The sequence below is a fragment of the Protomyctophum bolini genome (genome assembly GCF_963924005.1).
Source record: "Protomyctophum bolini genome assembly, chromosome: 14".
Lineage (NCBI taxonomy): Eukaryota > Metazoa > Chordata > Actinopteri > Myctophiformes > Myctophidae > Protomyctophum > Protomyctophum bolini.
This window is the reverse complement of record NC_137875.1, coordinates 30,561,629-30,587,734: the sequence shown is the minus strand read 5'-3', so window position 1 is coordinate 30,587,734 and position 26,106 is coordinate 30,561,629. Positions and strand designations below refer to the sequence as shown.

Genomic DNA, 26,106 nt, shown 5'->3' with positions numbered 1-26,106 from the left:
AACCAAAAAATAAGTAGAACAAAAAACTCTAAACTCTTTGACACGTGTAAAAGCTGAATTACACGTGAACACATGGTTGACGTAACCAAAAAATAAGTAGAACAAAAACGGAACTGGCCATTTGAAAATAGCCCATCTACAAGCTCACAATGCGTCGCAAATATTTTTTATACATTTGAAACTGTATCAGTTTCTGTATCAGTGGTGCTCAATATTTCATGTCAATGCCCATAAACATTATATATCGACCCCCATCTGAAAATATGTTGTTCCAATATGTTGTCCCCCCCCCCCCCCCAGAAGCAAAGATTTGAGTTAAAAACGTTCACTGTGAAAGAATATATATTCAATGATTTGCGTCACATTTTCACGATTTTTCAAAAATAGCAGACCTACAAGCTCGTAGTGCGGCACACGGTACCGCACTATGACCTTGTAGATCTGATATTTTTCAATAGCTAAAGTATAACATAATGCTTTTAAACACCAAAACGACCAGGAATGGAAAGGTTATACTTTAGCTATTGAAAAATAGCAGATCTACAAGCTCATAGCGCAGCACAGAGTGCCGTGATACGAGCTTGTAGATCTGCTATTTTTTTTTTTACAAATCGTGAAAATGTGGTGCAAATCTTTGAATATATATATTCTTTCAGAGCGAACGTTTTTAACTAAAATCTTTGCTTCTGGGGGGTCCCTGGAAAAACATATTTTCAGATGGGGGTCGGCGGCCAAATACATATAATTCTGGGGGGCCTTGGCATGAAATAGTTTGATCCTAATCCTGGTCACTAAACTGCCTCCCCCTGGCCAGCCGGGGCGCCTGATGGAGGGGAAAGGAACTGGTTGGAATAACGTGTTCCTTCCACGCGCTACGACGTCCAACCAAGGAAACTCCCCCCTGTCAGGTGAAAAAGGAGCAACTTGGACACTCAGGCATGAAGGAAGCATGAGTTCAAGTCCGTTGCTCTCCCCTTGTCCCGCATATATGGGGACTAGGTTGGCGGAGGGTGTGTAGAGCCCAGGATCACATTAGATGATTGACACAGGGGTGAAAAATGGGTTACAAAATCGTGGGATAAAAAAAATATATATAAAAAAAAAAGAAAACAAGTTTGAGAACGACTGACAGAAAACTGTCATGATTTAGAAGACATTTGTAGAATCGACCTCAGGTCTTAATATCACTTATAAAATAAAATACCTTTTAGCTTTACTTTATGCTCTGACTATCGTAGACCTATCAGCTCACAACACGTTGCCTTCGCCAGTACGGTCCCGTCGCCTCAGGCATCAACACAGGTGTGTGAGTTTATGCGGTTTATTAGGGTTTATGAGTTTATTGTGTTTGGGTGGTGACTGTTTGAGCTCATGTAAAGTGTACTGTATATCGCGGCGCCGGGGGATTTGTGTGTGTGTGTTATATTAACCCATTCTGACCTGAGATCAGATTCATACGAGGTTTCCACTGGACACACACTGGTCTGATTAACCCATTCTGACCGGAGATCAGATTCAAAAAAAAAAATTACCCACACGAAATCATTGTTGACCTACTGTATAGCTAAGGGCATAAGTTCATATGTTTCATCAGCTGCCAAAATGTATAAGCACTCACGTGTTTCAACTGCCATGTTCATGCACAATAATGAAAATGACGCCTTTTCAGATGTCACAGCTAATACACCAGATATTGTTGTTGTTGATGAGGACAGTAGAGAAGTGACCATTTTGGAAGTGGCATGTACATTTGACCACAGTCTGGAAGAGGCATTCCTTACCAAGGTGCTTATACCAGTGTCTTAAGGATGCTATTATACAGCTTAGCTACAAATGTAAACTACTTGTGTTCATATTTGGAAGCCTCGGTAATGTCCATAATTCAGTTGTGAGAGGCCTGCAGATTGCAGGCATGCCCAAGCCGAGAGCTAAGGCATCGGCAAAATTCGGTTCAGTGTCTGCAATAATTGGCAGTCGCCATGTGTGTGTGTGTGTGTGTGTGTGTGTGTGTGTGTGTGTGTGTGTGTGTGTGTGTGTGTGTGTGTGTGTGTGTGAGAGAGAGTGGGACAGTCCGGAGACGCACACACACACACACACACACACACACACACACACACACACACACACACACACACGTCCCAACCTAAATATCCCCAGTGGTGGAAAAAGTAAGCGATTCATAATCCATCTTAAATGGATAAAGCCTTGGCCTGGAAGAGAGGTCATCAGGTGGTCCCCAACCTCCTTGAAGTAAAAGTCCGGAATTCAAAATGTAAAAGCTGTCAAATGTAGAGGAATAAAAACCATAATAATTGCTCCTTCTAAACGAAGTATAAAAAAATAAAACATAAATACTCAAGTAAAGTCCTGGAAATCTTACATAAGTATCGTACTTGAGTAAATGCACTCAGTTACTTTATAGTTTACACCATGGCCACTTCCCTGCAGCCTCCTTTCCTCCCAACCCAGCGCACACAAGACTTCAAATAGCCTTTGAAGTCTTGTGTATAACTCGGACTGATCACTGCAATGACCGTTCATCTTTTACTGTTTCTGTCCAGAATCTTCTGTAATGTATACTGTGAGGTTTGTACTGCGACCAATCACAAAGAAGCACCGATGCGTGAAACCAAACCCCGCGTTCTATGAAGAAAGACAACACTAGCACACTAACCCACAATAACAGCATTGCGTTATGCTTTAGCTATTGGAAAATAGCAGATCTACAAGCTCATAGCAGCTTGTAGGTCTGCTATTTTAGAAAAATCGAAGAACCACTGACATAGAAACATAGCTTTTTCAGAAAACTGTCATTTTCAAACAGACATCTTTAGAATCTGATCTCAGGTCAGAATGGGCTAACAGACCCCCCCCCCCACATCCCCTCTATCTCTCACACTCTGTGGCTTATTTGGCTGTGGATCCACGCTAAGGAGACAGGAGAGGAGAGAAGGACAAGACCTCTGGCATTCTCGGAAGGAGAGATTTCAATCAGCGGAAAGAGAGAGAGAGAGAGAGAGAGAGAGAGAGAGAGAGAGAGAGACATTTTTACCAAAGGGTGGCGCTAGAGGAAAGACAAATCTGTAGGGTTCATCTTCCAGGGTAGAGAGCATGATTGTGCAAAGCAAATTCTACGGCAATCCAGTCAGAAGTTTTAGTATCTTCTTGTTTGGATATATAGACCCCAATCCAACAAACTCATATAACAACAAATAGCAATGAAGTTAAGTATTTAAGAAATCAGGAAAAGGGTAGTGAAAATCACCGAATTTTCACGTTTTCACTGAAATGCAAACAGTGCAGATGCCGATACAAGTATCATTATGTTTATTGTCCGCTGGTGCAGTCTGAAATCAGCTGTTAATGAGTGCAGCTGCATAAGGGGGTAAAAGACGGGCCCTAACGTATGCCATGCCACATATAGTGGCTAGTGGGTTTATAACCTTCCACTATTAGGAAATGTTGTCTTGCGGCCACACTATACCCACTATACATTATGCAGGCTCCTTTATTTGAGGCTGGAGGTGTTACCCGTGGGCGTGTTGATGTGCTTTCCTTACAATTGCTATCTTGCCCACACAAGGTTAGGAGTTTATAGGACAGCAGAAATGTAAGCGCCGTTTCGTTTGGTAGAATGCGTAATAGACAGGTCGGGAGTGGAGCTGCCTGGACGCACAACAGCAGAACATTCACAGCTCAGAGGTCTCGTTCTCAACAAATCTCTGTGAGCAGAACTGAGTGTTAATTGTGTCCATTGTGTTTATATAATTGCCTATTCAAAGAAGTTATTGTCTCCACCAGGCCGAAGGCATGGGGAGAGAGTATGTTTTGCACTCCGTCCGTCCATGTGTGTGTGTGTGTGTGTGTGTGTGTGTGTGTGTGTGTGTGTGTGTGTGTGTGTGTGTGTGTGTGTGTGTGTGTGTGTGTGTGTGTGTTTGATTTGTGCCGTGCATTGTGTGTCATTCATCATTTGCTCGTTCCGTTTCATCACTCCATTGCGCAGCAAATAATTAATGGATTACAATAATATAAAATTCCACAAAGTCGACGAGGATCAGCCCACGTTAGGTTTGGGTATAAAACAAGAGAGGCCAGGTTGAGAGTCACCAAGGAAGACACAGAAAACAGAATCAGATTGAAATTGTCGCCGTGGCGAACCCTAAATAGAATTAGCAGAAAGAAGAAGAACACGATGACAGATTTGATAAGATTACAAAGAAGACTGGAGTAGTGAGTGTATCCTGCTTTACTCTGAAGGACTAAAGTGAAATGTATGACATGTATTAGCTATGGCAGAACAACATAAACAGAACAACAAATGAAATAGTGTAAATCAACAACAGAGGAGGAGGAATAAGCAGAATGGAGGAAATAAAAACACACAGGGTAATCATTAATCCTATAGCCCTATCTATCCCTTTGGTAATGTATCTTCGGCTGGGTGATGAATGGCGATTTAGAATAGTTTTGAACACTCGGGATTAAAAGCCAAAGAGAAACAAAGGAGATATTGTTTTCTGCTTGCAAGAGGTTCATCTATTACTGCAGTCTTTGGTGTCCACCACCTCCCCTCTCATTAACCCTGCTGCCGCCATGCTGCAGATGGTGCAGAATTCATGGAATCTGTGTTATGTGCCTGTGTGCGTGAGTGTGTGTGTGCGCACGCACGCACGCACGCACACGCACACGCACACACACACACACACACACACACACACACACACACACACACACACACACACACACACACACACACACACACACACACACTTATTGCGCTCTCTCTCTCTCACTCTCCCTCTCTCTCCCAGAATGCATCCATCATCTACTATACTACACAGTACACCCTGAGAATAAGGTCTTTTAGAATGATAATGGCAGGCAAACACGCCCCTTGTAATATACTGAATACATAAACGTGTATTGCACAAATGGCAATATACAAAAGTCATTGCAGTGAATTATGTTAATATGATGATCAACTATATTTATTTGCATGTGCTACAGGCCTACAATCATCTTTAATCTATATGAATCATGTTCAGCATACAGTGTGGCAGGGTGGGATAGGGTTAATAATGTGCGAGTCGGACCAAGGCGCTGTCGGAATAGAGAGTATGGACATGCATGCTTTTCCCATCAGGACACGCCCCCCTCATCTAGACTGAGTGGCAAAACATTGAGCAGCATGGAGTGTTGGAGTTTGGAAGCGCTCGTTGGAAGTCACTCAACCGTCCTACGTACCACCTGTTTCTAAATATCACATAATGCAGGAGGCAGCAAAATGTTGTGTTATTGAAAACAAGCACTTCCAAACTTTGACACTTGAAAAATAATCAAATACAGGGCATTTCTTGACAGAAAGTAGCTCAAAACGTTTCTATGGTGGATTTTTATGAAACAAAAACTTTTCAGATAGAAAGAGGCTAATTCAAGCTTTTCGTACAGCTGCAATGTTGGTGAGTTTAACCTTGTTTAATGCAATCAGTCAGGACTTTTCTGTTTGGATGAATGGGCTGTCAAGGCCAGAAAGTAGTTTTTTGACACTCAGTGGGCGTTCCCGCATAACTTCTAGGTACGATGATGTCACGCGCATACCCTCTATAATGAGCCGTCGGACAAATGACACGGCACTGGCAGCATCTGATATTTGATATCTATATAATCTAGGGTATGGGTTGTGGTCGGGCTGATATTGCAGTGGCTTATGCTGCTATGTGTGTGGCTTATTTTGAAGAGAAATACTGAGTAAGGTCACGGTTTCAAAAAGGAAATATAATAGGCCTACTGTAGCCTGGCTATAATGAGCACAATGGTGTATGTTTACAATAAATGCTGCAGATACAGTATAGCCTAAATACTAGAAAAGAGTGCTCCTCGGAGTGCAGATGTCCACCAGGCTGAGTTGCCTATAGTACCCAGGGCTGTGTCATGAGGAAGCTGCGAGGGGAATAGACTTTGTCCTATAGACGCTGCAACTTTTCACTCTATAGGGGCCAATCACCATATGTGAATGAAAAACAACACGTAGGACCTGCAGTTCAAGAGTTGTGGGCCAGAATGTAAAGTGGCTTGTTATAGTGCCATAAAAGAAATGAAAACATCGGCACCGCAGACCTTCGGGCCGCAGAGCTTCCCTTCGGGGACCTTCCCCTTAGGGCTGCGGCGCGAAACGTTACCTGATTAAAAGTAAAGAAACTTGGGAGCCTGAATAATGGTTTGCCGATTTTTTCATTTCTAAAAAATGAATGACTTCATTTTGATCCAGCACCCAGCCTAAAGGTATAGATGTGCGTGTCCTTTTTGACTGTTTTTTCAGCCTCCTCTACTGCTTGTTATAGTGCCACCATAAGGCTGATTTGAGAAGTTTAGCTTACTGGGAATATGCATGCTAAGTTTCACGCTGATTGATCCAGTAGTGTCCGAGATGGACGCACGGACAAATGGATGGACGGACAGACACACAGACGGGGTGAAAATATTATCTCCGACTCCCAGCCTAATTTTGCCTGATAGGGATAATAATACTGTAGGTGGTGACTGGTGACATGGGGGTGTAGAATACAATGACAACACAGAGTAGAGAGACTACAGATGAATGGGTACATTCAGCCAGCTCTACCAGTCCCTGGCTTGATTCCCGCCCAGCTGCACAGTGTGGATCAATATGAACTCCCTTATCAGCCATCTGACACCAGCTGGCTATTAGACATGCAACAAACATCCATTAAACTACAGCATTTAGAGTTTTATCAGATGAGATGTGTTTTACTCACTCCAGACATGGAAACATCATACACGTGCTGCTACAACATAAAACACCAAGAGCCAATGTGAAACCTGAAAATCAATTAGGTGTGTCATGATATTCTCTATTCTATTCAAAGTAACTGAAGGAGGATGTGGAGCTTCTTAAATTATTTTTTGGCTTGAATTTTAGCATCCTGTGACACTATTGTGAGTCAGGAAGTCAGCAAAAATAACTCTCCCCATGTGTCATCATAGGCCAGGGCCTCGATGGCAAAAGTCCAACTCCCTGAAACCAGCTCCTAGCCACTCGCCCTACACACTTGCCCGCGAGGCTGTGCCATATTATGTGTCGTCTGAAACCAAGCAGCCTTGAGTGGAAGTGGCTTATAAAGCCCTCAAGAGCGAGTCTGTGCCGATCTAGACTCGATTGCCTTGTGCAGCCCTGCTCTCTGTCCGCATGGAAACCGCGACCTACAAATGTAAGTACCACCACAAATAAATGATAAATAAACTGCTCCTAAACAATCTTCATCTGATGCAGAATAGATAACGCTCCTGACTGATTCACAAGAGCTCTTTATTTACCGCACCGTGAAAAACTATACATTTAATAAACCACACAAACAAAACACCTTTTAACACAATGATTTATAAACACCATGGATGTATATGAAATGTCCTTTTTGACAGTCACGCTGTATTTAATTTTAAATGTCCATATTAATGAAATCCACATGTCACACATTACACAAACATACACGATGCAATGAAATATAACTGTACAAACAAAATAACAGGTAACACAATTGCATGATGGTAACCATGGCAACGAATGGTGTCTGTTTCCTGTTTCTGCACAAGGAGGGCGAGTGTATTTCCAAACAGTTTATTATACCCAGCACCCTAATCAAGGGAACTTGATTCAGCTGGAGAGAGCCAGAGAGCACTTCAAGTCAAGGGGCTGTTTTTTTGTGCACAACAGGAGGCCTGCACTTGTTATTATTAGCAGCTATGGATGACATTTATACATCACAAAATCCAAAACAATCAAACCAGGCTGAAAGGGCACAGGAGAGAAGCTGCATGTGTACCATGCTGTACAAAGGCAGGGTATAGCCTAGTTGATCAATCTAACTTAACCTGCAGACTCCGTGAAAAACTTGGCTTTTATATTCGCCCATGAATCATTTTTTTAAAAGTCTGAACGCTCTTGATTTGATAAATGACCATGCCTCAATAAAGCTGCATAGGCAATTTGCTCTTCATGTTACAAAAGCAGGAATTTGAAAGTATACTGTACATGCACAAGCAAGCAGCACTTCCTAACATGACTGTAATTTCAGCCAATGTACGTTTTGATGTTGAAGCGTGATTTTTACCAAAGTGGATGACAAATTCAGGTCTGTCTGCCCCAATCTTGTATTTTTCCTCATTCCATCCGCTAATCGGACTCCTACCCTTTCCTCGTGCATGCCTCTTTTTCTCTTTTTAGCTTTTTTCCGTACCAGAACCCTTCGCTGCCATACTGTTCAATTGGACCCTCTCTGACCCTCCATTGGGGTCCTTCACAGAACAGAGAGAAATCAATTCCAACTTTACAGCCTTCATCGGATGAGAGGGATGTCAGACAGATGGCTCTGCAGGGCTGTTAAAGCAGCCGATTTGGGAGAGAGACACACACACACAGTGTAGAGCACAGAGCAGACCTCCAGCGTCAGCTGGACCACAACTCACTTCTGTGGTGTTGTGTTGAACTTTAGGCAATTACAAGACACGTAGCCTACTCTTATAGAGAGCATTATGTTACATTTGAGGGGAGTCAGAGAAAGTGCCATGCACATTTGTCAAACAACGATTCTTCGAATGCAAACTGATATTGAGGAACACTGAACAGCCTGAAAACATCATCTGAAAGTTTTATGTAATGCATTTTTGAGGGGCGCTAGCTCCTCCTACACAGGTTTAATGTTTGTCTTTAGTTCAAAGTTAAGTAAACACATTGACAAAGAAGGGAAAATGTACGTCATAATGTGTCGTTTGCGTCATATTGTCTCTTTACTGTTAATGGCGTTTACATCACCTAATCAACATGAGTTAGACTTATATTAGCGCCCCCCACTTCACACAGGTGTGATTTTTACACGCCTACCACTGCTAAAACTGGGTTCTAGCAGGAAAAAGTACTCATATTAGGAGGTGCCAGAAGTTATGCCAATATTTTCAGGAAATCAGTGTAGGTGTCAGGTCACACCACGCATGGTTCGGGCCACGTAGCGGCAATATTCTACTGACGATGCAAGAGAGAAATTTCATTTCATTCATTTCATGTGCCTGCGCGAGTACACATTGTGCTGTTGCTATTTTTGTGCACCATTTTACTCCCCTCAAAGCTCTGCAATTTCTCTTGACTTGTCAAGAAAAATTGTCGCTTGTATTGGCTATTTTCAGCACCCGGGAACTAAGTAATATAAATCAGGCTAAAAGCGGATACAAATCTTTGGTCTGAACTAGGCTGAAAAGCCCTGCTAGTATAGCCTCCAAGACATCATGCTGCTCCATTCATGGACCAAAGTGCTTTCAACCGACCAACCTTTCAATTGCAATCCTATAATCTCTAGCGGGGCTAAAGATGAGAGCCTACAGGGGAACATTGGGGTGTGTGAAAGTGTCGGTGGTTCTGCAGCTCACCTGCAGGTCTTGCTACAGTTCTCCTCTGTGATGCCGTCCTCGTCCTCGCCCCAGAAGTCCACGGCCGAGAAGATGAGTGCCATCAGAACGGCGCAGCAACACACCAGGGCGAAGATCACAATGCACTTCTGCTGAGACTGCAAGGAGAGAGTGGGAATGGAGAGGGGGAGGGAGGCGGGGGCCACACAACAGCATTGATATTCAGCGTTTATTTTATAACAAGGCCAAAGGGCCCCAACCTTACCGCCTCCTAGCGAATGCACAGCTCAGCACATTGATATATATGATAGAGAGGAGAAAAGTAATAGCTGGGGAATTCTACAAAAAAATATATATATATAGCCTCATTATGTTTTCAAGCTGTCATTTAAAGGGCAAGGTGGCAAGTTGGAGGAAGTGAAAATGAGAGGAGGGTCAGGGGACGCAAGGGTGAGGATTGGCGATGGAATAGGAGAATGATAGATTAGGAAAGAGAGAGAACAGAAAGAGGAAGGGAGATGCTGGGGAGCATGACGCAAGTTGCATAGTTCAGAGAGAAAGTGATGACAAACGGAGAGAAAGAGAAACTGATTGTATGTCTCATTTCCTGGCTTGCTTTGCCATCCATGACAGAAGATGTTTAGTGATTCTCTCTCTCTCTCTCTCTCTCTCTCTCTCAGCACACCCAGCAGCAGCAGGGAAATCACTAAACCCATATTTTTAACCTCTTAATTTTTGTTAACATAGCACATTTGGGTCAAGTACAGATGATGTCATATCAGACAGGACTTGAGGGTCACCCCAATCCAGATGTGCAGTCAGCATGTGAAGGAGCTGAACAGCTGTTCCACAACCATCAACTCAGCTTAAAACATCATACAGATGAGTATGCGCCCACACAACCTGTTCATGGGTGTTATGGGTCAATGTTTACTAATGATGAATGGTGCATTTCAAGTGATTTGTTTGTTCATTGAGTTAGTATCATCATATCTGTATATAGGCTATACTTCACAAAACAACACAACATTTGGCCATGGTTTGAGTGTATATCGGGAAGCAATTACAAGACACAAAATAGTGTCATGGGCTCATCTCACAAACAACCCCTCCGGGTGCAAAAACAGCTTCTGTTATGAGTCTCTGTGAAATACAGTCAGGATACATTATTGATGAGTGAGAAATTGCTGCTGTGTCCTACTGCTATCATTTCCCTGGGGAGCGTTGGACCTTGGAAGGACTCCATTCCACAAAGTGGAAGTGTAGTGCAAAAACAGCCGCCTCCTAAACACACGTGCTGTGGGGTTAATATCTGCTTCAACTAAAATGGAACAATGGAAGCAAACGCTACAGTGTGCCCTAAGCTCCTGTCAAGTGCAGCGCAGTGACCATATAACAACTGATGCTTTCGGCACAGCATGAAACTCATTTTCCAACGTTGACGCACTAGACCAGCATATAACCACTTTAATATATACAGTACATACCGTACATACTGTACAAATGCCATCTGTTCGTCAATACCATCACTATATCACATTTAAGAATCAAAATCAACCGTTGCACAATCTGTAAGAGTTTGTTGTGTTACTGCACACTGGAACAAAAAGGGTCAGATTTAGAACCGTTAATAAATCCTCTAAAGAGCTGGGATTCCTGCCTGTTTGAGAGACGTGTGCTGCTTCTAAATGGAAGATCAACACACCCATACTATATCAGATCTTTATTAGAATGCTACTGTAAATCGAACACACCTCCTCCAGCATGCATAAGCACAGCTGTGCCTTATAGCGGGTGCAAGCTGACCCATCCTCAGCCGCCATGACTTTGTATCGGTGTACGAGAAGATGACGTTAGCTGGAGTCAGTCACCACCCGTCTCTGGCAGTCCTCTGATGCACAGCATGGTTTTCGCGCAGCCGACCTATGACCCTCTCATGATGATGACACTGTCCCTTTTCCAGTCTGACACCCAAGTTCACAGGCACTGCATTTCCCATCATTGTGCCGGAGAGGTGGTGAGTCGTGCATCATTAGCTTTGTTCTGGATGTACTCTCATAGCACATTTAGCACATTAGGTGGTAAATTTGCATTTTATACCTCAGCATGGAGCCACGAGTCACTGGTTTAAAAATATCCACTTACACTTCATGCGAGTTATATACTGTATATCAGACATTATTGTTTCTTATTGAACATCAAAACCTATATTCTTAAACACGCAAGTTGTAATGTAGCTATCTCAGGTATCTGTTGGTACTGAAGACCAGGGGTTCTCAACCTGGGGGTCGCAACTCCTCGGGGGTCGCCAAATTATTTTGGGTTGTCCCCATATACATACAATTTGCAACTGAACGGCTGCAAAATAGAAATTAAGAGTTTACATAGTATTCATAGTACATGCATAAACCTCCTTAATGCTTATATCTGGTTTCAGTATTTACTTATGATTCATTTTCTCTATGATTGAGGCTATTGTAGCGGTCAATTGGGGGTAGGGAGGGGGGCCAGGTGGGCGTCGCAAGACGGCCAAAGCATTTCCAGGGGTCCCCAGCCAAAAACGTTGAGAACCCCTGCTGTAGACAACAATACAGAATGGGATGTTTGTTTAACCACTTTCAACCTGGCATCACTATTTTGGGCATGTCATTATATATATATATAATATATATAATATAATATATATATACAGACTATGGAAAAAGCTTAAACTAGTGACCCAGCTATAGGATCAATGGCCAAGAAAGACAGTTTACATGGTGCTATGTATTTTTCAGCAACAGAAGACTGTGGTACAGTACTACTGTTTGCGTGAAGTAGACTTTACTCAGCTTTGCTTTGCCCAGCAGACAAGAAAGACAGGATATGTATACAGTATGCATTTGAGCGGGACATGTTAGTGGACACTGTATACTGTAGTTTCCTGCATGTGTAACAGGAATCAATATATAGACCTTCAATTACCTACACAAAACCTTCTATCCTACAGTAACGGGGAAATAAATACATAACTAATAGAGTACTGCTCAGTGTAAGCCCATATTTTTATGAGCTCAGCCACAAAGTAATCACACAACTTAAAATCAAATAGATTGTGGTGATTCACTCTAAATACAGCATTATTAACCACAAAGCTAAGCTACAGTATGTACAGTATACAAAAGGGGCAAGGCTTATTAAGATCCTTAAGGAGATTGTGTGAGGAAGAGTTGACCACCAATGTTTAAATTCTGATTTCCGCAGACAAACAAAACAAACAAATCACACCTGTGTGAAGTGAGGGGCGCTAATATATTAAAGTCTAACTCATGTTGATTAGGTGATGTAATGGTGATGTAAAACAAACGGTGCAAACACAAACATTAACAATAAAGAGACAATATGACGTAATGAGGGACAATATGATGTAAATTTAACCTTCATTGTCAATGGCATTGAACTAAAAACAAACACATTAAACCTGTATAAAGGAAAAAGGAAATGCTCCTCGAAGCACAGGTCTCTGCAAAGTCAATTTTAGCTAATCAGAATGAAATATGAAAACTGATTTTTCTGAGGTCTGTCTTAATAACATGACTATAGAGCGTCGCAGTCCCTTCCCCTTTCAGAACGGCGAGTGGCCCAGGAAATGAAAAGCAATGCATTTTTCCCATAGCCGTTTCTGAAAGTATTTATTTAAAGACTGTTACGCCGCGGACAAAGCCAACTCGGATCATGACAAATCATGACAATGAACACAATATTTTGGGCCGATCAAATCATTAGAAAGAAGAAAATAAAGGCAGGAGACTAGACTATTTGTTTTGTTTTTCATCTTATAAATTATTTGATCGGCCCAAAATATTTAGTTCCCGGAAATTCCCTGTGTTATAATAGGCTACGGTGTGGGAATGTGCATGTCAAGTTTCACACTGCGTACATGATTTGATATTTAGACCCCGGGGCAGACCAAGGCGCAGATGGAGGCTCACTGGCCTTGGAATGTCTCGGGATCCCCCAGGAGGAAGTCACTCTGGAGAGGGAAGTCTGGAGCTCCCTGGTGGAGCTGTTGCCCCCATGACCCGACTACGGATAAGCGGTTGAAGATGAATGGATGGATGCATGGCAATCAATTACCGGTAAACACATTTGACATACTGTATATTCTGACTGCTACAGTCTGCTACAAACTGCTTCGTCCGTCTGTCTGTCTGCAGTGCACACCACGCTCCACTACTATAATTCAGCCAATTCCTTGTGTTAGGGATTAAATCAGACGCAGTGTTCTGGTAATTAATCTTCTGAGGTCGCTGATGACATAGCTGTCTCGCTGAAGAATGAGCACCAATGGCATATATTGGTATTCTCCCTTATGCAATCTTCTAGGCTGAAAGGAACATATGAGCTCTACAACTCTGACCTTGTACACAGTAAAGTCCTCGACGTTGACTGAACTCTGAGCTGAGGGTGGAAAGTTGTATTGTGAACTTCGTAGTTCTTTTTAATGTTGGAGTTAAAGGAGATTAAGGTTATGAGTTGATTTGTTTTTCCCCAAAGATTGATGGCAATGACAAAGCTATAATGTTAGGGGTGACTGTTCATTAAGTTATATCAAGACTGTAAAATGAGAAATGCTCTACCAAGGGACACACGGCCATGAATCATAATTGGTGGGATTCAGAGTCTGCTCAGTGGCTGTTTTAAAAATGTCCCCAAAGAGCCTCTGTGAAGAGAACTGTGTGCATGGTGTGTGGCACGGTGCCAATTTTACTGTCACGCATGCAAAAACACACAAATATAAATCCCCTATTTGTCTCTCCCTCTCTCTTACTGTCACACCATCCCAATTAGGCATATTCGCGTGCACGCATTCACGCTCGCACACGGGTGCACTCACGCACACGCCTTCACTCTTTTTCTGTTTGCCTCATATAATTCGCTGTACCCATTTCTCAGTCCCATCTATCCATCCCCCCATCTCTTTCTCTCGCACGCACACACGCACGCACACGCACCCCCCCCCCCCCCCCCCACACACACACACACACACACACACACACACTCTGAAGGTGAAGGCTGGGCTAGCCAGAGAGGAAGTTTATATAAGTTGGCGCATTCTACCGGCAGTGGCTCAGGAGGTAGAGTGGTCTGCCTGGAAGCCGGAAGGTTCCCTCCTGGCTGCATGTTGAAGTGTCCTTGAGCAACACACTGAACCCACTGCTCCCAATGAGCAATGGGCCTTGCATGGATGCCTCCACAGTCTGCAGTATGTGTGAATGTGAACCCGTACCGCATAAGACGTAATACTGATCTGTAATTGCGGTGACAGTGTGTGAAACATTGAACCGTGATGGAGCCATTGTAAAACACATTTGAGTTGTCGGAAAGACTAGAATTCAGTTAAATTCAGTCCATTCATTGCCATCCATTTACCAGCATCTGTCAACTAGGTAGAAACCTATTCAATATTTTTGTGGGGACAGAGGTAACAATGGCATTGGATAGAATAGGCTACATTTTCTAAATATCCCAAGTTACTGTATGTCCCGCCGCAATGGTAACCCACTGCATTCAGTTTAAAAAATACAGTGGGACGATTTATTATTTTCCAAAGTAAACTAGCAAAGCGGATGATACACAAGTAATGGCACCCTACAGCATCGTGAAGGCACTGCTTTGGCCAATAAAGCCCTTTGAATTGAATTGAATTGAGATTGCTGCGAAAGATGACAAAATTGCTCCACAGTATAGCAGGAGAAAGCTGAATGCCAGGGGCCCAATTAGCCGCCAGGATCATCCGTTTCAAGTCCTCTGTGAAGACGTGGGGTGAATCAGGAGCTAGCTGTACACACTGTTCAGATACAGGGGTTTTGAACAGCACAACGACCCCATTGGGATGGGGAACATCAACAACAATATTCTGTCTCATTTAACCAGAGCCTTCTGGGATGCAGATGCTACAACAAGAAAGGAAGAGACAGAAAGAGAGGGCTATTGGAAGGACATAGAGAGCAGCACAGGCATGGTGAGAGAGCGTGTTTCACCGCGTCATCAGAGTGGACAGGCTTGTCTTTAGTGTGGCCAAGTTTCCAATCCGTGCACACAGCAGCTGGTGACAAGACAAGATTATGGGATGAGAGGAGGCTGACGGGGCAGTAATTATTCTACTACTATAAAAGTGTAAAAATCCTGTTTGTCTGCAGCCTCCATGGGTTGGCCAATTGATCATTGCACATGGGAATTGAGCCCATCGGCAAGGAAGGACTGATGTATTATTATGAATTATTCATTTATCCGTTTCAAGCTGTTTATAATCATTGGGAAAAGCAAAAGGTTGAGGCAACAGACACGGTTGTGGCACATGCGTATCACTACCAGCGCATGGAGTAGGCCTAATTGCATATGCATTTCAGTCGTTGTACTAGTTTGTAGAAGAACAAAATGGTTGGGTCACGTCTAAGGCATTGATGTTTGTGATATGACTGCTAATCAACTATTGAAGCAGCCAATAGAGACATGCTGTACTGAATAATAATATTAACACTCATAACAGCGCTGGCCTCATGGGGTTTATTAAACATTAAACATTACCAAGCCATTGTTGCCTTTACCATTTACATGAGTTATAGCCTACATTCACTTAACCCATTGTTTAAATTAGTAACTTTAACTGATTTGCAAAAGGTGCTAAATGCATTTTAAGACCAAATTAATAATTCATAGAACTTACCGTTTGTTCATGATCTATTAACGGTTTACAAGAGAGGTCATTAATAATAATGAGTCAACAAGGGCTTTTAACAGTATGCGCCCAAAGCAGTGGTTGTGTATGTATACGACCTCCACCGCCTTCTCTATCTCTTGTGATGAGCCATGTTATTGTATCACCAATGGGAATGGTTGGTTCTTCAACGGTGCCTCCGGCTTGTCTGGGCACTCCCAACAAACCAAGCTTCCCAAATGTAAGCTTGCACGGAAGGGAGTTGTTCACTGTCGCTGAACTAGCAACTCCAACAGGTTGGTTAGGGTGCCTGTTCAGCAGGGCCATATAGCCTATGATCCTCTGCATGCATCACGTCTACCTAGTGAAACTCCACAACCGTTATGAAATGAAACAGCTGGTGACGGTGTAATGTGTATCCATTATGAAATGAAACAGCTGCTGACGGTGTAATGTGTATCAGAACAGACTGGTGGTTCTGCCTACACCCTGTGGGTGTTGTCAAGTGTTGCATGAGTATTGGAGATAATGGTGTGTTCCACTCCAGTCTTGTCTCCAGAGCTTCTGGTGAACGCTACGAGTTTCACAGATAGATATAAATGTAACAGGCCTGAAGGAGGTTGGCTTCATCACGGTTCAATTGCCTTTGTTCCTTCCTTGTTAGTTGATATCTGGTTAGTTACGCCTGGCAGTGCAGGGTGGTTCCATTCAGAATTTTGCTGGATTTGACAGTATACCTAATCACTTCCTTATTTAATAGCTGTGAAATGTATTTGTAGTGTTTCACAGATGTCCTAAAGCTATAAATATGATTAACTAAACATATACAGTACATGAGTAAAATGAGTCAAATGGGTTAAATTACAACAGTACTTGTGAAACTTGTGAAAAGATGTAGTAGCTCAGTGAAATGGTACTGTGAGTGTGCCCTTTTTCAGTATTGTCTTGCTCCATACAAATACACAAACACAGATGCACTCAACTGATAAGACAGATGGAATATTGGAGTAGCTGACCTTTTCCACACACTCTTTTGCGTGCATGTAAATGAATAATGTAAACTGCAAAGGCTGCAAAATTCCGTCAGTTAAGCAATTATTACTCACACGATTCTCTAGATATTACACGCAGCAATCAATTAATCCCAGAAAGAAACAAGACGAGGTTCTTGGATCCTCCAGGGACACCGCAGCCGGCAAGAAGCATTCAGTTTGGAACTATGAATAGATCAGAGATCACTGCTTCATCGTAGCTGACCGAGAGGCGATGTGTGGAGCGGTCAATGCTGAATCTGCAATTATCTGCAATAATTTGGGCCATATCACATTTCTTCAGACCCATCAGTTTTTCCTCAATGACATGCGATTATACACATTTTGTATGTGTATGCCGTTTTCAAAGTCATCTCTCCAAAATGAGTTGGTAACACCGAGTTATACACAGCAAAACAACACCGACCATTTAAACAATGAAATGGACTTCCTTGACTATTCATCTCTCTTCTGTCTATACACACACACTCACACACAAAGAGTTGGGATGAGTTTCGCTCACTTGGAGCGTTGGCCAGGGTGTCGTAAGGGATGGACAGATAACCTGTGTTAGGGATTGAAGTGTGTGGGAAGAGGTGGAGGACTGGATCATATCCTGGAAGTAGAGCGTTGCCTTGTAGGTAATTTCTCATTGGAGGAGGTGCAGCGTACAGAAGTTAGTGAAGGGATCACAGAAGTGAGCAGAATTTGAGAGCACAGATGATAGGACCATGGGTAAAGGGGACGGGGTCAAGTACTGACCCCTGGGAGACTCCGGTCCATCCCAGTGATACCAAGGTCAGAAAGTGAAGCTGGTGGTCAAATGCTGCAGATAGTAGGTCAAGATTGATGAAGATTGAGGAGTGGGAGTCAAGCTGGGCATCATGGAGTGAGTGCCTGTGTCTGTGAGGAGTGCCGTTTCACTTAATGTGTTAGCCATCATTCATCATAGTAGAAGGAGCTCCAGTAACCGAACCATAAATAGCTCGAATAAACTGTCCTGAACGAAGCCCTGTCTTATAATCCTCAACAAAATAGCAGATAATAACAGGATTCCAACCCCTAGTCACCTATGTCCCCTTGCATAACATAGGTATGTGACATTTGGGAAATACACCTGAGAGGAATACTTCAATTTCCAATAAACAATTGAATGTATGTCTGCTCTCTCGCTTTACTGTTAGTTCATTCCCTCTCGTTTTAATAACTTCATAACACTAGGCCCAATGTTAAGAGCTGTGAGCTCATTATCCATATCTGTACACTTTGGCTAATGGCTGCTGGCAAATGGTTTTCTGATGATGAGAGATCCTGTGCTTACGTAGACGTTTTAATTTGCCACTGTGCAAATGTATATTCCACTGTGCCTATTATAATGGCACACATTTTGAAACACATTCCAGAACAACATGCACATTTCCTGGCTCACAGTTTATGCTTGCTTCATCTTCCCTACTTTCTATTTTAATAAAGGGTGAAGTCAGGAGCAGTCTCAACTCTACTTTGTTTCTTTTTTAAGAAGCCCTTCCTGCACTGGGCCCACTGCTGTGATATCTCCAATACTGAGGCTTAATGAGAAAAAATTCCCCCGGAGTGGACATTTGTCGATGTCAAGATGAGATATTACACTATACCTGGTACCTACCATTATGTTCTGGGGCCATTCAGCATTTGAACACTTAATCTAGAGGTTCTTTCGGCCACTACGTACAGTGTCTGGTGGTGATTACTGACAAAGAAGCAATGGCCTAATGGCTTGTGACTGACATTTAGTTGTCCATGATCAAGTGTTGGATGTAGCTTAAAGAGCTAGCCAAAATGTTTCAGAAGGGGAACAAAACAACAACACTGATGGATAGAGAGACAGACAGACAGCAACCAGTCACTCTGCTCTGGAAAGGCTGAGCAGGCAGGACTTTGTCCTGATGGAAACAGCAAGACAGCACAGAGACAACAGCATGATGGATTTGACGGGAATGATGATACAGTAAGACGGAGAGGTGTGTGTGTGTGTGTGTGTGTGTGTGTGTGTGTGTGTGTGTGTGCGTGTGTGTGTGTGTGTGTGTGTGTGTGTGTGTGTGTGTCTGTGTGTGTGTCTCTCTGCCCATGCATGCATGTGAGAAAAGAAAAGAGTACAGTTAAAAAAGGACAAAAGGACACACCAGAATGATTCTAATTTTGTTCTGAAGATGTTATTTTTCTGTTCTAGTTTCTGCAAAATGCCTCACCATCACCCATTACCAAACACTGACCTGCGTTGGGCCTGCCTGACTGTGTCACCAGGTAATCCTCTGCAATGGAATTGATTCTCATCCCTGTCTCGGTAACAAGATGTGCACAAGCATGCACTACAGTGGGGGACACACGACAGGCCAACAGTACGCACACCTAGGCCCCCGCTCCATCATGATTGGCGGAATGCCCTTCTCTGTCCTGATTGGATGAAGGCTGGGGCACCTAGCCAAATACGAAACCTACGTTTTTTTGACCCCAGGGGCTAACTGGGGACAGGGAGGAACTCCTTATGGTCAGCACACTCTATAGAAGGGAGGATTATCACAAAAAAACAAAGAAATAAGTGATATTTGAAATCACTGAATATACCTTTAACTCCCATTATGCAGAGTAGGATTTTGTGCAGTTTACTGTAGATGGTATATGTTACAATTAATGTATGTACTTAATTTTTTTAATTTGCATAATTTACATGGTGAATGTAAAACCATGAAGTAAATAAAAAGCCTTGTGATAGGCGGCAGCCGCGGCAGCAGCGTTTATGTAGCCTAATGTATTATAAAATATATAACCATCCCGTGGCGCGCTCTGCCTGCATGCTCTGGGCTGCCTGTCAGCCTGTCTGTCACCTCGATGCGTTAATGCTGTATAATATTTTTTCTTTGAGGTGTTAAAAAGGTCCCGGCCCACAGGTTGAGAACCAGCGCTGTAGACTACCAGCATAAACCCCTGTCTACAGGCTCTCAGACTTTAATGTCCAAGGCTGTTTTATGGTTGGTATAAATGTTAATGCCAACTGACTGCACTGTGTGCTATACGTCTTTTTTTTAAACTGATGACCTTCTGTCATGTAATGATCTGAACACAATTGAATTGCCACGTCGTCAACGGGGGTCTCGTTTCAGTCCCTCTCCAGAAGGAGGTCTGTGCTCTCCGAAAATACTAACTATTACAAATATTTCTATGGACCGTTGATGCAGTGCATCTTTTCAGAGTCAAAACCTCTGAGTCTATAGTGGTTGGGTTAGGTTAGGGCATATAATGGAGGGCACTGTTTCCAAATCAGTGGGTTGGGAGTCTGGGACCCATTTGTAAGTAAATGTGCCCTTTTTTTGTTTCTTATATAAAGAAAAAAAGTATATATATATATATAATTTCAAAAGAATTTTTTTTTTTATAAAAACAATTTTTCATCAATTATGTATTATTCAAGTATTTCATGAATAAAATCAGAAAATCTAATAATTTCCAAGTAGTGAAAATAGCAGCTGTGTCTACAAGCTCACAACTCTGCTCGCTGCGGCGCGTTGTGGGCTTGTTTTCACTAAATTGGGTCCCGGGCAAACATCTAATTTCTCGAGCTAAAATGTGTGGGAACTAACCAATGTTACTTAAACTCAGAGAGTGTACAATACACAACAAAATGAATCAATAAAGGACCATTTGGTTACATTTGTACACTCTCTGAGTTTAATAACACTGGGGATTTGTAGCCTACTGTATATGGCTCCTCTCTGAAACAACGCACCGATGCACTGCTTTGTCTCAACACTGTCTCAATGTTCCGGCCCTTAGCTTATCCCCTCTGCTTCTCACCACAGAGATACAGTGTACTCTCAGTTCTCACATTGTGACAGCGCTCTGGTTCCCCTGAGACATCACAGCAGTCTTGAGCGTTCTCCCTGCAGGATGTGTTGCCTGCTGCCTCGACCTCACTCAACAAAACACATACAGTCACAAGTTCGGCTTTCTGTGCCTTCGCAAGTGATGCTGTAGACACATTATGGAAGCCGCCTGGCTGGCATGAGGCCATTTTTCCACGTCTGTTTCACTTGAAAATGCAGTGTTCATTTCAAGTTTGACGCCTTTGATTAAATAAAGCAGAATAAGGAGGCCATGTTTTTTGGCTCTGGGCTCCTGTTGGCTGCTGGCCTGGTGACATGACTTCAGAGGGTTTCCACTATCAATCTGCTTGTTGAGTCATTATGCTCTAACATCTCACTTCTGTTTGGATCATTGTGGAATAGGAGTGCATAAAACATGTAATGTATTATATATACAATATAATCCCATACTGACAAACAAAGTGATAGCTGGATTTGTGAGACCTACTCAATAAATCAATAATTTCATGAATCAACCAACTCCAGCCTCGCACAAAACAAGCGAAAGAAATATCCCTTGACTGCATGCTTACCACAGCTTACTCCTTTTCACTCACTAGTATCAAGGTACTCTTTTGTATTTTCTGGTAGCTTTTGGGTTTTCTGGTGGCTTTCTTGTAACATCTACAAAATGGTAAAGGTAAGGTAAGGTAAAAAAATCACACCCGTGTGAATTGAGTGGTGCAACTCCCCTCTCTCCCCCCCCCCCCCCTCTCCTCTCTCTCTCTCTCTCATATTAGCAGGCAACAGTGCAGCACTAATTATATCTCTCTCTCTGTTGCTGGCAAACAGCGCCCCTACTGGTACTAATAGTCATATACTGGTGCTCATGGCCACATAGGCGCACGGACAAGGCTCGGCTCCAGGATGAAATGACTGAGGGGGTATTTGAAAATGGCGAGGGTGCACATCTAATTTTTATATAGTAAAACTACGCTGTATGTACATAAAAGTGAGGGTGCAGAATTTGGAACGGAGGGTGCTGGGCACCCTCTGGCACCCCCGTGGCGCCTGGCCTGGCACGGACACCGACATTGCTGTTCCTTGGAGTGGTTGCACCACTCAAAAATAACTACAGAGCCAGAGTGGGGGGGGGGGGAATTAAAAGATTTCAGTGCACTGTGCCTACACATGTCGCGACCGCAGGTCGCGACATGTGTAGGCACAATGCAAGGAATAAATGCATTCGCCATGTATTCGAAGGAAGTCTGATCCAATCACTTTTAGATTTCTCCAGTTTAATCCTGAGTTTAAGTTTTTTAGTGTTCAAGATCTAATTTTAGGCATGTTTAAGCCTCGAGGAAAATCCGTGTTGAGGTTCTTAATCCACTGTTTTTCATTAAAACGTCTTTGTCCTACTGTCCAGTTAGGATTGTGTTGAAGTCCAGCGCATTTTAGAGCTCCAATGCCGTGCGCCATAAAATGTTGCACCAATCTTGTGGTTGTCTTTTTGGCATTGTTAATATTGTATCTGTGTCGTCCCAGCCTAGTACCTATTGTTTTACCTGTCTCTCCGACATATTGTAAACCACATTTTTCACATGTGATTAAATAAATGCAGTTGCTGGTTCTGGCTGTTATTTGTTGTTTAATCTCCAAGACGCGTTTTGTGGTTCTATTTTTTACTAATTGTTTGGGTTTGAAGTATTCTGGTCCCTGGCGTGCTGGTGTGTTGATTTCTTTTAGCTTGCTGTGTACTAGATAATCTTTAAGGTTTTTATTTTTTCTGTAGGCCGATATAATTTTATAATCTTTTAGAAGATCGTCTGTTCGGTTCTCAAAATTCCTTTTTATTCTGTTGTTGGCTAGTGTGCTCTGTGTTGAATAACTGGTTATCAGGGCCAATTTGGGGCCTGTATCTCGCACTTTTATTTCTAAGAAGGTTTTTTGGGCTTTCCGGAGGAAGGTCCTAGTGTATCCTCTTAGTCTGAGGGCATTAAATAGAGTTTTACAAGCTATTTTGAAATCACTTCTTTGCGTGCAAATCCTATGGAATCTTAGTAGTTGTGATTTGACTATTCCTGTGTAGGAGTGTGTCGGGTGGAATGACGTTTTGTGTAATAGGGCGTGAGTGTCTGTTTCTTTAAAGAATACTTTTAAGTCTAGTTTCCCATTTGTGTTAAAGTTTGGGCCCTTGAAGATTGTTACATCAAGAAAGTCAATCCTTTCTGTGTGTGTCACATATTTTATCGTTATGGATCTATGATGGCTATTTAAAACATCAATAAATTCCTGGAATTCTTCTTGGCTATGTTCCCATATTCCAAATATATCATCTAGAAATCTATAGTAATGTGTCGGTTTAAGTCTGCATTTTTCTAGTGCGGTCTGTTCCCATATGCTCATGTAAATGTTTGCATAAGATGGTGCAAATCTCTTTCCCATGGCCGTGCCTTTGATTTGTAAATAGAATTTGTTGTTAAAGGAAAAATCATTCTGGGTTAGATTTAAGTCTAGTAATTGGAGTATTTCCTCCTCTGGTCGACTTGTGTCTGGGTATTTACTAAAGACTTCCCTGACTGCTTGGAGTCCTGATTCTGTTTCAATGTTTGTGTAGAGGCTGTCTATATCTATTGAAAATAGAAGGGCCTCCTTTCCTACTTTAATAGCTTTAATTTTGTCCACAAAATCGTAAGTGTCTTTTATAAAACTGGGGTGTTTTATCGACAGTGGGTTCAGGAAATATTCAATAAACTCTGCTGTCTGATACGTCTCGCTGCCACAGTCCGACACAATTGGTCTCCCGGGTGGAATTTCATATGGTATTGTCCATGAATCCGGGCTTTTGTGTATTTTTGGTAAAAGATAAAATATCCTAGCCCGTGGGCTATCCTGTCCTATTAAGTATTGGTGTTGTTTGGCGTTTATGTGCCTTTTGTCTTTAAGACTGTTTATGATGGCTATGGCCTTCGTAGCTGTCTGCATGTAAATGGGTTGGTCTAATTGCCTATAATGGTCCTGATTGTTGAGCTGTCTCTCACCTTCTAAAAGGTATTGGTGTCGATCCATAATTACTATGCAGGAGCCTTTGTCTGCTGGTTTGATAATGATTTGTTTGTTGTTGATTAGTTCCCTAAGTGCCCTGGTTTGTTCTATTGTGAGATTATCTTTTTCCTTAATGTGTCCTGGTATGCGTGTTACCGTATTCATGTCCTTCTGCATCAGTCGTTTAAGACTGCTTGGGATTAAATTCTCAGACGGTTCCCAGCTTGATTTTGGTCGAAAAGGCAGTATCTCCGTTCCTTGGTCCATTCCAAAGTGTGTAGCTAGTTTCAATCTGCGGTGATACTGAGAAAGGTCTTTCTTTAACCTGTTGGTTTGTTGTTTATAGATATCCAGTGTCGGGACAAAGGAAAGTCCCTTTTCCAGCAGTTCGGTCTGGTGTTGATCTGGCTGGAAGTAATGGGACAGATTAATTATGTTTGACTTGCCCCCCCTCCTTTCTGGGTTTATGGGGTCTATAAGTTTAAACTAGTAAGCCAATTTACAAGCATTGCTTTGCCTGTCTCTGTTGTCCAATGTACGTTATCAGGAACCACTTTAAACTCCCTGTCATCCAATTTAGGGAGGTAATTATAGGTAATAATATTGCGATTTAGCTCTCTCATGTTATCCTTATCCTTTATTGAGAAATTAGTTGAGTAGTTGACTAAAGGGACATGGATACTTGCAGTTGGGAAGGCGTTCTGTGCTGCTGCGATGGCCTCTCTCAATGCCCTCTGCGCTTGTTTTGGAGCGTGGCCTCTCTCGTTTATCCCAACCGACAGGATGCAATAGGCTACAGTGGTGTTGCTCGGTATCCTCTCTAGTAGGGCCTTCGTATGTTGGAAGCCCATTCCTGGGTAGCAATCCACTTGCAGATCTGGTCGTGTCAGAGATGGAAGTTGGCTCATGTTTGAGTCTCCTATGATGAGGATGCTTTTCTTTGGGTATAGTCTCCAACGTTGGTTCTTCTTCCCGGTGTTGATGTGTTTGTAGACTTCCCCTGGGGTCCTTGGCTCGTCTATTTCTGGTTCATCTGATTCCTTTTCTCGGTTCTCTCCTGGGTCTGTCCTGGTCCTCCTAGGGGCTGCTTCTGTGTCCTGGGTCCGGTCCTGTGTAGTCTTCTTCTTTGTTGGTTCCGTCCTGTTGTGGTCAGTCCTCTGGGGTTTTGGCGTGCCATTTGGATTGGCTCTCCTACTTCGTGTTTGCCTCTGTGGTGGGCTCTTCTGTGGTGGTAGGGTCAGGGAGGGGAACTCTACTTCCGATAGATCCGTTCTAGGGGGGACCTGTACTATGGTTGGTAGTATTGTCTTGGAAATAAGTATGGTGGGGAACATGGGGGGGGTCGAGGTCAGAGAGGGTGGGGAGAGGGGGGCAGTGGATACACAAGGGGGGGGTTTTGGTGGAGAACGATGGGGAGTGGACACAGGTATATCAGGATCAGAGGAAGGAGGAGGAGGGGGGGGTGGGGGTAAAGTGGGAATAGGCAGAGAGACAGTAGTAGGAGGGGGAGGGGTAGAAATGACAGTTCTATTTGATCTGAGCTGTGTGATCATAAGTTGGGCTTTGTTTATCTCCAAATGTGTTAGTCTTTTCCCTAAGTTTTTTCTAGCCCATCTGATTGCTATGGTAAAGGCTTTTTTCTCCTCGTCCTCTGTTAAGTTATCTGTTAACTCTTGTTTGGTTGTGTTTAAGACTGTGGTGTAGTGTTCTTCTAAGGCTAAGATGGTTGTGTGACACCAGTGTCTGGATATCCCTTCGAGTAATAGGGTGGTTTTAGCCGTTGGTAGAGCTGGTTTTATCAAATTTATGAGTTCAAGGGTTTTCCTTGCTATACTCGCTGGTGGTCTGCTAGAAGAATTTACATTCTGCAGATGATGTGTACTTATGATCAATTTGTTCATGGTTCTGATGGCTTTTAAGAAGTCACCTCTTTCTGTGTGGTGTGTGTGTGTGTAGGTATGTGTGTTGTATCTTACGGGACCCGATCGGGTCTGGTGTTGAGGTCTCTCTCCGGCTCTTGGGTGAGGTACTGACTGCTGGTTTTGCTGTCTCTTGTTCAACCAAGGTTGGTTCT

General features: G+C 42.9%; 1 protein-coding gene across 1 annotated transcript in view; it reads right to left on the bottom strand.

The window, feature by feature from the left end:
* LOC308328849 (inactive phospholipase D5-like) overlaps nucleotides 1–26,106 on the bottom strand; it is a gene marked incomplete at its 5' end in the record, with an annotated part of 108,224 nt that overhangs the window by 23,665 nt on the left and 58,453 nt on the right. The window contains one exon of the mRNA XM_080782956.1: nucleotides 9,439–9,575. Within this exon, the coding sequence (XP_080639082.1) occupies nucleotides 9,439–9,575 (137 nt within the window). The remainder of the gene's footprint in view (nucleotides 1–9,438; nucleotides 9,576–26,106) is intronic.